The sequence below is a fragment of the Molothrus aeneus genome, chromosome 15, assembly GCF_037042795.1.
Source record: "Molothrus aeneus isolate 106 chromosome 15, BPBGC_Maene_1.0, whole genome shotgun sequence".
NCBI lineage: Eukaryota > Metazoa > Chordata > Aves > Passeriformes > Icteridae > Molothrus > Molothrus aeneus.
The window spans coordinates 14,485,476-14,497,831 of record NC_089660.1 but is presented as its reverse complement, the minus strand read 5'-3'; the positions used below and the strand labels follow the sequence as shown (position 1 = coordinate 14,497,831).

General features: G+C 41.2%; 1 protein-coding gene across 2 annotated transcripts in view; it reads left to right on the top strand.

Moving 5' to 3' along the window:
- SLIT3 (slit guidance ligand 3) overlaps positions 1-12,356 on the top strand; it is a 491,996-nt gene that overhangs the window by 347,677 nt on the left and 131,963 nt on the right. For both annotated transcript variants that reach the window (XM_066559986.1, XM_066559985.1), the window contains 2 exons: positions 6,114-6,257; positions 8,953-9,116. In XM_066559986.1, the coding sequence (XP_066416083.1) occupies positions 6,114-6,257; positions 8,953-9,116 (308 nt within the window). The remainder of the gene's footprint in view (positions 1-6,113; positions 6,258-8,952; positions 9,117-12,356) is intronic.

Below are 12,356 nucleotides of genomic sequence, written 5' to 3'. Positions count from 1 at the left end.
GTGAATCTAAATTCTTAACAAAATGGCAAATGAGCTTTTCTCTTGATCACTCAAAATATTTCTGGCTACAGCGTAGAGACTATGCCACCCTCATCCTTCCAGTCCAGCACACAATGCTCTCTGCACAGACCTGTTTAATAGCTTTAAAATTGCTTTCCAGCCATTTGCCTCAAGCTTTTTTTTCCTTCAGATTTCTGCATTTAGGTTGCTATTGTGATAACGTTACTAAACTCAATAGCTGCTGTTAAAAGTGAGGAAGCAGCATCTGCCAGACTCAGAAATGCAATTACAGGCAAGCACTAATGACAGAGTGCAGCAGCAGCATCTGCCTTTCCTGTGTCACTGGTGTGGCCTGGCTGCACGCAGCCTCCCAAAGCACTGCTCATCCCTGTGTCAGTGTGAGCAGCAGCCTCTGGTGCTCTGAGTGGGCTCTCCTGACAGCAGCTCTCCTCGTTGTTATTGCACACAAACCCAGCCCTGAAAGCTGTGAAAATGTATTTGTTCCATTGTGCATCTGAATTATCATGTGGTTATCTCGAATCAGCTGTGATCTTACCTGCAGGCATAAGTTAGAAACTGTTGAATTTCAAATAGCACAAGTCTGGGTGCTGTGACAACATGTGTTTATAATTCTCCAGGTAGTAACAGAAGTACCACAGGATTGTTTTGTGGGTGGTGTTCAACCAGAGCTGGAGATTTTTGGTTTAGAAAAGGAATTTCTGAAATCCCTTTCTAAATTCCCACCAAAACAACACTGTCAGACTGTGCTCTGTGCTTCCTTCTTGACTCATTATCAGCTTGTGACTTTTCCATTTTAATTTACTGTGAATAAATTTATCATCACCATCATCCAGTTTCCTGAACATGGAGAAGCACTTGAAGCTGGTTAAGCAGGCGTGATGATGATTTCATGCTGGTTATTATCAGCTGAAGCACTGACAGACTCTTCAGTGGTCAGTCATCACATTAGCAAATGTAAATTTCAGTAGATGTTTAAATATCTCGACACAGTGAGAGACAATCAAAATGCTCCCTGACAGTCCAGGCAATCTTAAAATGTTCCTGAAACTTAATATAGTTATTTTGCCAATAACTAGGCAGGGGCACACACAATTCTGTCTTTAGATGTTGCTCATCATTGGCTGCTGGGATGACCAAGTGCTTGACTGGATATTGCTGTATTGACACTTCAGCTGTTCTCCTGTGAAAAATTGTGTTAAATCAAGGATGACACTTGATTCCCTGTAAATTTCAAGAGAAAATTCTGAAAAATACATGCTAATTTTTTTTAACTTCTTGTAACAGATATAATATATTCTAAGGAAAGCTTTCTGCTGAGAATTCTTTCTTTGCTGCCTTGTAGTGCCTCTGAATGTAGGTGAAGCCTGCAACTATTGATATTCTATAAAGGTCATGCCTGTTCAATTTGTATTCTGCTGTTAGCCAGGCAAAACTGTTACCCAGTTCTCCTCTCCCTTACAAGTCTCCTGTGCCTCTTACATCTGTTTTTTTCTGGTGAATTCTCATTTTCCCCAGTGGAGTCTGGCATGTGGGATGTGCCAGCCAGTTCATGGGATGCCAAACATTTTCATTCTCATCGTGTTGTCGTTGCTGTCAAAACACAAAGCTGGTGAAAAAGGAAGAGAAGCTTTTCAGTGCCTTGGTGCAGCTTTTCTCCCTGACACTTTCCTTTAGGCTCACTGTGTATTTAGGGTGGTTCCTGCTCTATCCTGGAGCACCAGAGGCCAGCCTGCAGTCCCTGGCACGTGTAAGGTTGTCAGGCTGCTGATGATTCTCCCAGTTTTGTGGTTATTTCCTCATAGTTTGATTACTTGACCTCACTGAGATAAAAATACAAACATGGCTAAGGGTAAAAGCCATATAAACATTCCCAACTGCTCTTAAAAAACAATTTTTTCAGTCATTTTGGGTTTGGAGTTCAGAATGTTATTTAAATGTTAATCACTTGAAGCTGTGCTTGGGCATATAATTCAATTATGGGACCATCTTAATTATGCAGATGGTGCTTATGAGCAGCTGATACAATTACAGAGCCAATTCAGTGCACATTCATTTCAAGGGCTTAGCTGAAACACGTTATTATTTCAATGTGTGTGGACAAATCCACTTTTTTCAGGAAATGGGTTCATGGAATTGTAATAGTGCACTGCTCAGCTCGTTGTTCCAATGGTGTGCAAACCACAAGGTTTTTAACCATTCTCCCTCAAACTGTGGTGGTCCAAGGCTTGTGAGAGGTTTCTTCATGTTTTTTACATATCCAGAGGGATGAAAATGGAGACTTGAGTTAATAATCCATCATCCCTCTGGGTAGCAGGCGGTTTTATTTCTACTTGAATATTTAACCTCCTTTTGAATGGTGCCCCACATCTGGAGGCCGTGTGTAAATCTCATCCAATCAAGCTGATAACAAAATAGGAGAATTAGTGGAATTTACTTTCACCATGAATTGCTGCAAAAATAAATACTGGGTAATTCCTGCTAAAATAGAACTCCACTTTTAATGTTGTTCCTTCTCTTGGTGTAAGTCCAATAAAGGAACCTTTAGTATGTTTTATGGCCTGGTGCAGTGTTCAAGGAAGATTCTGCTCCCTGGAATATGCTTTTCTCATCTGCCTTTGTGTTAGTTTAAAAAACATCTTAAAACCACTTTTAACTCCATGTGAGGCCTGTCTTGTATACTTAATTAAAAATTAGATGCCATTAGTGGAGCTGGGATAATGAAGAAAGATTAAATAAAGTACTGAGATTTATAGAGGGGAATAGTCATAGCAGATATTTTAAAATAACTGAGAATTTTGAAAGGAATATGAACCTGAATGATTCTGGCCAAAAGTCATTATCTAACTCACAGTAAGTAGGAGGGAAAGATGTTTAGGGATAATGTCTTCTGCTTCCTCAGTTTCTTTTCTCCCCCCAGTTTCTCACTGATTCAGAGCAGAAATAAGTCACTGATGTATCTCACCATTCACCTCCTATGGCCACACCTGTATTCCTGCTGAGCAGACTCTCTGTGATACACAGCATAGGTGTTGTCACCTCAGAAAAGCTCTTTAGGACCTGAATTCCCCCTTCTAAACAGTCTGCACATGCACTTTTCTGCTCCAAATGACTCTAGTGCTTGAAGAAGAGCGTGTGCCTCTGTACTTGTGGCTGTACAATGAGATCAGTTGCTCTCATTTTCAGTGCTTGGCTCTAAATAAACATCACAGATTATATCATTATGAACATAGTCATCAAAAATTCATGCCAGGAACCTTGTCACATTGTAAATTCTATTTTCCAGCCTGGGGTTTATTCATTTTTTGTTGAAACCAATGGGAGAATGAATCTGGATCCAGTGTATTCACTGCAGTTGCAGATCAGTTTTGCTCAGAGGGGTTTTTCAGAGGGATGGATCAGTAATGTAGACTTTGTGCCTGATCTTTGCACAGGAGGGAGCAGCATCTGCCCAGAGCAGCTCTGCTGTGCACTTCTGAGGCATCTCAAGAAGACATCCTGGTTACCCACATGTGGAAATACAATTGTAGTTCAGTTGTAAATTCTATCCTTGCTGAGACTGCTTTCATTTTTGCTTTATACCTTGTTACAAATACTGCTTGCCACACAAACCATTACTATAGCACTGGAAAAAAATTAGCACCTAGGAAAATAAATGGAAGTACACACTTGTTTTCAGTTTTGTTCCTGGGTCATTTCCCTCCTACTTACTGTGAGTTAGATGATGACTTTTGTCATGAGACAGGAACAGCCAAACCAGGTGTGCATTCCCTGAAATCAGGGTGGCACCAGTGCAAAAGGACAGGGGATAGAAACCAAAGGATTTGTAATGCCTAAGAGCATGTCTAGGGATACTGTTCAAAATTCTGTACCTGGTTCTGCATCCTACTGCCTTGCTAGGCCATTCTTTATGGATGAGATTCTCTATGAGCTGGAAAGAGAAATGCATGATGTGTGAGATCCGAGAGGACGAGGTTGCTTTGCTTTGGTTTACAAATTCTGTCAGAAGCAGCAGGAGGAGATGGCATTTGCTGCTGGAGTGAAGGAGGAGGAGCTGTTCCTGTGGCCCAATGGGAAAATTACCCTTTTACTTTTGGGGGAGCCAGCAGGAGTGTGGATTAGGTGTCATGGAAATACAGATTCCAGAGGGGTCATACTAGTGCTGCTTATGATTTCATAAAATTGTTTTAGCTATTAGTTCATGCAAAAATGTAACCTCATTTATCCATCATTGCCTTCTATGGGATTTTGTCTTAACTAATGTCAAACTTCATTTTCTACAACATATAAAGGAGGAAATTGGGGTAAATTGATACTGACTTTCCTGTAGGCTGGGAAGGGGAGTTTTCCTTTGGAGCTCTCTCATTCCAAAGCATTCCTGCTCTCCTGGAGCTCCCCATGCTGCCCAAGGCTGCCTGTGTGTCACAAACACTGTCACTTTTGGCTGCAGCAATGGCTCTGCCAAAGCAACAGTGGGAGCAGAGAACTGTAATGAGCTTGTGATGTTCCAAAGGTTTCAGGAGTGTAAAGGCAGAGGAAGCATTTTCTGAATTACTTTTTGGAGAAAAGAAAAGCATCACATGCCACTAGCAAGCTTGTATTTCTTCCTGAGTGGCTGTTCTCTTCTCTTTAGTGGTGTCTGTGCAGTTTGTTGAGAATGGAAGCTCCCTGTGCTGCTGTTACAGGTGTCCTTAAAATGATGCATTTCCTTGCTGAGAAATAGAGGATATATTTTCCTTTTTGCCTATTTGTCTTCTGTTCTGCATTAGTGTTCTGCCTCACAGAGAGCCACATTGATGCAATATTTAGTCCTTTAAATTCATTGACAAGGGAAGAATTTTGAGCTCAGAGAACTGAGTTAACATCATATACTGTTGTTTGCAGTTTACCATTTTTCTCAGTAGTTCTTGGTAGTAGTCAAAAGATGTGGATTTTGGCTTTGCTAAGTAAATAGGTAATTTCCTGCCTATTTCCCTTCTAAGTGCAGGATACCACCTATGCAGATGACAGTGACAAATTAAGTGTTCTTGTGTTTGATTGTCTCAGCAGGAGATGCAGCTTGTTGTTGGGTTTGTATCTACTTATGACATGGGGCAGAACTCTGCATGGATGAGCTAAAAAATTTGCACAAGTACTGTCCAAGATTTTCTTGCTGAACTGATTAGTTCCACCAGCTGGTAGCTCTGTAATTGTAAAACATATGGTTTTTTTTTAAATAGTATTTAAATTGCCTTTGTGCTGCTTTTCCACACCTGCACAGGACTCTGGTGTACCTGAAATTCATAGAACTGTGGGACAGTAGAGGCTGGAAGGGACCTTGAGTGATCACTTGGCAATAGTCTGGGGAACCCTTGCTTCAAGCAGAGCCATCTTATCAGGTCAGAGCAGGTTGCTCAGGGCTTTATATGATGTCACTTTGAAAGCCTCCAAGGACAGGGACTGAGGACACAGCTCCTGTGGCAGCCTGGGCCCCTGCCTGGCTGTCCTTGGGTGTGAACTGGGTTTTCCTTTTTGAGTTTTAGCCCAGGCCTTACACTTCCCTCTTTCTGTCTCTCAGGAGAAACATCTTTTTAATCTTCCCTTACCAAATTAACCCTACACTCCTTATCAAAAGATTTCAAACTCCCAGAATTTCAGTTAGACTTAAGACAGCTGCTGATAGAGAAAATTGAAAAATAAGGGTTCTTCTCACTGTGGGCTGTGTGTGCATGGAGTAGCAAGGTGAGAAGCAATTTGTATTCCTGTGTATATTAAGCTGAAGGCTTCCTTAAATATTTGTGTAGAATTTTGAGTAAATTGGGACAAGGCTAAGCATACAACCCCCCACAGCCCCCCAGCTTTTAAGTATTTTAAGATGGCTAGCACTGTTATATGTCTGTATGTTCCCCAGCTTTGAGAGCACTCTTGTCCACTGTCAGTTTTTCACCTTTGAAATGTAACAGGCAAATGAAGCCTTTACATGTGGTTTAGCTTTGATGGCTAGGTTAATTTTTTTTTTTTTTTTTTTTTTTTTTTAGATTTAACCCTGCGGTCCAGTCTATCTTTATTTGATTATTACAAGATTAATGAATTCTAAACCTTTTCTCTGTTTCCAGGCTTCTCAATGCCAACAAGATCAACTGCCTGAGGGTAAACACGTTCCAAGGTCTGCATAATCTCAAACTGTTATCTCTTTATGACAACAAACTGCAGACCATCAGCAAGGGGCTCTTTGCACCTCTGCGATCGATCCAGACTCTGTGAGTATGCAGCCAGAGCACAAATGACAGCTCTCTCTTTCCCCACCTAAAATGTTGCCTGTCTTTTCATCTGACATTAAGACAATTTGGAAGAGACATCCATGTAGCAGCCCCTCCTTTCCTCAGTGAGAGAAAAGGAGCAAGAAGAAGAAGAAGTGTTGCATCAGTTCAGTGAGGGCAGGATCGACACAGCCTGCCCTTAGTGACAGAAATGTCAGGGCTGTGTGAAGCTCAGGCTGTTTGTTGGGGAGATAATGTGTGCATTTGACTCTGGATAAGATATGAACAGCATTTTCTATTAGGATCATTGCCTAGCAGTTTTTAATGAGCCAATGAGTTGGCATCTCTCCTGCCTGGGTCTGAGTCCTGCTGTGCAGTTCGTGACTTCTGTAACCACATTTCAGCTGACATTCCACTTAAGGGGAATGATATGTTGTATTATTTGATCCATTAAGAAAATCCACTCAACAATTTTGAATTTGGAGGCATTAGTATAGGCACCAGAAGCAAAAATACAGAAATGATTCAATATTTTGTAGAAGAAGGTCTCATCCTAAAGCTGTGAGTAATAAGATAATAAGGTAAATAGTACTCCTTCAGAGCTGGAGTTGGCAGCCTGATATTCCAGTATTAAAATATCTATGAGTGTGTGTATATATATATATATATATATACACACACACACATGCTGCAGTATCTCTGCACACACACACTATAGTACTGCAATTTTTGTATGCAAATGCACATTTATATATTTTAATACTGGGAATGCATTGGCTGAATTAGTTGTAGAAATATTTTAAATGATATACAAATGAACTGACAGCAAGGATTTCTCGCAGCAGAGTTTCTGCCATGTCCTCAGGCAGCCACAAACATAACCTGAATTTCCAACAGATATTTGGCCAGTATGTATTGCTGCAAACCATTAAGGCATTGGAATAATCATATCCAGCACCCCCAGTTCTGTCCCTGCAGCTCCACCATGCCTTCTGCTGCTGCAGCCTGCTGTGTTTGTGCACACATGAACTGGGGCCACAGAGAGGGCTCTTTCACCGAGGTATGTAAGGTTTGTCAGGTTAAACAATAGGCTTTTGTAGTGTTTTAATGTTTATGGCCCTAAGGTGTGAACATCTCCCCTTGGTTTCCATAGGGTTCTGCTGGTGGCTCTTGCTTAGAATGGACTTGTTGCTTCACACCAAAGAGACCTTGTCACAAAGTTTTGATTAATTTTCCCATTTTTAATACTCCAAGTGATTGCCATCTTCTGTACTTTTTTAGAGCTGCAAAACCAGACCCAAATTCTGTCTCTATGTGATTCTTTGGACCTTTCACAGCAGGAATGGCTCTACTGCAACAGGAATCTTGAGTTTCTTCAGGCCCTTTCTGCTCTGTGGGCTCTCCCTTCCCAGTCCTGAGCAGCCATTGCCCTGTTGCATTTTACACCTATTTTGTTCAGTGGCAGTTCGTAAATATAACTGCAAGAAAAGAAGTTTCTACAAGTGGAAAACAGCAACAGAGGGAGAGAGTTCTTGTGAGGCTATAACTTTATACCTCTGTCCAAACCAAATTGAAACATCTGTCTTTTCTTAACCTGTCTTTGCAGTTATTGGAGAGCTGAGTCCTGCTCCCTTGGAGGTCAGAGGGACTGATGCAAGTTAGCTGAACTGAGATTAGAGCCTGGCTCTGGGAAAGACCTGGCACACTCTTCTGATACAGTGCTCAGCTTTGTCAAGCAAAATAAATCAGAACAGCAGCAGAAAAACACTTTCTCTCTGAGATGCTCCAGCAGATTTCTGTTACCAAAGTCTAAATGCCCAGCTAAAATCAATGCTATGATACCTATTTCCAATTTCATAGGAAACAAGTTAAGCAAATTTTGGTAAAGGTTAAAGTGCAGTTGTACCTTGCCTAAACATTTCAGTCTTTAAATTAAAACCTTTTGCTTCAGGAAAAAATACATATGAAGGAAGTACTGTTAGAAATGATGAGTGTGTGCAAATATTAATTTCATTCTTGTGAAAAGATTCTGGACCACTTCTGCCTTTGCCCAAAGACCCAGGGTGCTTTACTAATTCACATTTTGAGCTTGCTGATAAAATTTCTTTTAAACCAGGATAGAAAATACCTTTGCCTTTGCCCAAAGATCCAAGGTGCTTTACTAATTCATATTTTGAGCTTGCTGATCAAATTTCTTTTAAACCAGGATACAAAATGATCTTCAGGTAAGGTGCATTTCTCTCAAGAGGAAGCACATCAAGCTCTCAGGAGAGACTGTGGGACCTGGGAGACAGCAGCAGGTCTTGTCCTTTAAAGGGAGATTTGCTGTCTTAATTTTTGTTTCCTCTGCAAGGAGGACTTGCTGAAGATGTGAGCACTCACAGAATTCTCCCATTTGGGAGACAGCAGCAGGTCTGTGTCCCTTAAAGGGGGCTTTGCTGTCTTAATTTTTGTTTCCTCTGCAAGGAGGACTTGCTGAAGGCATGAGCGCTCGCGGAATTCTGCCATTCACGAGCAGCTCTGTGCAGCTTCCACCAGGCCTGGGGTGGTTTTTTTTTTCCAAGAGCTGATTCAATTACTCCACTCTTCAGCTTCGGTGGGAAAAAAACAAAAACAACAACAACAACAAAAAACAACAATGCAGGAGCAGGGTGTCCCAGGTCAGTGGTGATTAAACATGCCATCCTTCTCGCAGCCATTTAGCTCAGAACCCATTTGTGTGCGACTGCCATCTGAAGTGGCTGGCTGATTACCTGCAGGACAATCCCATCGAGACGAGCGGCGCGCGCTGCAGCAATCCCCGTCGCCTTGCCAACAAACGCATCAGCCAGATCAAGAGCAAGAAGTTCCGCTGCTCAGGTAATAATTCATTTATCCTGGCTCTGCTGCGCTCCCCGTGCGGGGAGGAGCGGGTCCAGAGAGCCCGCTAATCCAATCTGCCCCACAGTGTTTGCCGTAATGGATATTAGGGAGCAGCTTTGGAAATTGAATTTGGGCAAATTCGGTTAGTTCGACAGAAAGGCAATTACCTTATGGATTAAAAAAAAAAAAAGGAAAAGAAAAAAAAAGCAGTCTATAGCTGTCTTCTCTTAAAAACAAAAAAAAAGATAAAAGCTTGTGACATATATTCGTAAAAAGATACTAAATTATGAAATATTTAAGCAAAACAATGACTATATATATGCATCTATATGGGAAATGTTATATTTTGACAGGATTGTCAGTTGTATTCAAGCAGAGCTCTTACTGACCTAATGAGAGCTGAGCTCAAGTTTAGTTCTCACATCTAAAAGGCTGGGAACAGTATGAGAGGTTTTTGTACAACTGGCAGTGAGCATTTCTGATCTGGGATGGGAGTGAATCTGGGGTGAGGCAATGACATCAATGCACGTGCTTTCATACATTCATTTTCCTTACATCCATAAGCAACACACGCTAACTCCAGTAAAATTGCCATCAGAGTTGGTAAGATTTTTGGTTTCAGCAAGCTTTGAATCAAAAAGTGCATAACAATTTAGGCAAAGGTTTCGTGTTGTGAGTGAAACAGAAAAATGTTTCCACCTGAAATTAACCTCCAAAGTAACATAAACAGCTTTTTCTTAATCCTATCTGTTCTTTATTTATGGTTCAGCTGTCAGTAAAAGAATATTTCTTGCCTTACACAGCACAACTAAGTAATGACTGCTTCTTCATGTGTTTTTCCTACTGGTTATATTGGTGATATCTATTTTGGATTACTGCATTTTTGTATACTGTAAAGACAAGCAGGTTTCGGTAAGCAAATCTATTAGTGTGTACTGAGGAGAAAAATGACTGTTATTGATGGAGTACCTTGCGGTGTTTTCTATGAAAATTACTATGATTTTTCTTTTTTTCCTCTGAAAAGCAACATGATTAATTGTGTTCCTGGTGGTAAAAGATGAATGGCTGTAGATGGGGATGCAGCATGAAGCTGAGTGGCAGCAGCCCAAAACAAGCCGTTGTGCTTTGTGCATCACTGTGAGCAACATGCCGAGCTAAACCTTCCCTTTATGGGGGAAAGAAAATAAAGATAACTTCATTTGCAGTCAGCTTCTCTTGGGCAGGCTTGTTAAGGTCTTCAATCCCTTGTGACTCAAGTCACAACATTTATAATCAGGCCTGAAATTATGACATATTTTATCTAGGTTTTTTGGATTGTGTCCATCATAGTAACAGTGCAATTAGCCAGTAATAGTCATATTTAAATAAACTGGAAATGAAAATGCATAAATATAACTTAGTCAGGAAAGCAGCCTGCAGAAACAGATCTGTATAAACCTGTACCCAATTTGCCATTGTTATTTTCTTCTGCTTTTATTAATGGGCTAGAGGAATTAATGTTATGTGTGTGCATGCATGCTTTGAGCAAAGGTACAGGAGATTGGAGAAGGCAAACACCAGCTGACACCATTTAGGAGAGGTCATAGCTAAGAAGTGCAGAACTCAGTACCTGGTGATGCTGAGAATAATATTTTGTGTGAGTTCTTTTCTTGGGGGTCCTTTCCTTGAGGCATTAGGCTGTTTTTCCCTGGGTCTCCAGCTCTACATCTATATCAAAACCACATGGAAAAAGCATAAACCTGACTTATGAAGGAGGAGAGCAGGGATTGAGCAGCTTCAGAACAAAGATTTCAGCTGGATGAAAACTAATGCTGTTCAAAAGCTCAATAGAGAAGAGATCCTTGCCTGTAGAGTTTCCAGATGGTGATGAGATACATTGAACTCGACTTGCTGTCTGCTCACATGAGACAGGGAACATCTAATGGTTTAGAAAATCTTAGCTTGTAAATCAATCCAGGGAACAGACATCCTTGGCACCTGTTCTGCTCAACTTGTCCCTTTGAATCATGGCTGCTTCAAGCTTGGCATTTAGCAGGAATTTTCCATGTTTTCATTTTGAGGAATATGTTTCATCCCAGGATCTAACACAGCACGTCTCTCTGCAGAAATGTCCATGAGGTATGAATCTTCTTTTAGAGCATTGGGCAGTGCTTTGTGTCATCCAGGGATGACACAATCCCACTGGGATGGCAAGGCTTAGTAACTTGTCAATGTCCTCACTGTCTTTGGAATTCTCTGTTCTAGTTTTTACATCTCCTGCTCAGTGTATGAGAAAACAATTTTCCATTTAAATTCTTTTGTAAATGTTCATTTCTTTCTCAAATGGTTCTTTTTTCAGGATCCTTCTATTTCATGTAGTTTATGTAATATATCTAGTACGTGTCAATGGTCAGAAAGTCGTTTTTTGAGGGGAAAACACAGGGAATGTGAGGGGTTTTATCCTCACACAGTCTTTTACATTTGAGAAGAGATGAGGATGCACAGAAAGTTTGGGCTCTGTGGGAGCAGAGCTACTCAAGCAGTGTCAGGATTGCACCCAGGAGTAGTTAAGCCTAGGAGAGCTTAATACTTTAAAATCAGGGAAAGGACAGTTTTTAAAGTCATAAAATTCTGAGGTTGTCCTGAAGTCTGTGTGTCCTCCACATTCCTTTTGACAAGGGCACGTAGTGACAGGAAAGGGGGAATGGCTTTAAACTGTAAGATGGTTGATTTGGATTTGGGCTGTGGCTGCCCCTGGATCCCTGGCAGTGTCCCAGGCCAGGCTGGATGGGGCTTGGAGCAGCCTGGGTTAGTGGAAGGTATCCCTGCCCATGACAGGGGGTGGGACTGGATGATCTTTAAGGTCCCTTCCAACCCAAACTATGCCATGATTCTGTGATCATAAAGGGAACTGTCAGAAAGGACCTTTTATGAGAAAGAAAAAATGTGACTGTTCAGTAAATTAAGGGAAGAAAGGGAAGTGCTTTTTCTCTAAGAACAGAAGAGAGGAGTGGTTAGCAGGAACAGGGGAGAAAAGCTGAGATGTTTGAAGTTTCATCAGTCTGAAGTGGCAGAGGAGCATCAAGAAGGAAATGTCAAGAGGACACAGAAGCAGATGGGCTAAGTAGAACTGTATTTGATAATTAAATGAAACGGTGAAGACAGATCTACAAAACTTCATTCTGCACACTCTTTCCTTCAGTTTTCATTGCAGGTCCCCACTATATAGGTTCAATAGCATCCTGCCTGAAGTACTCA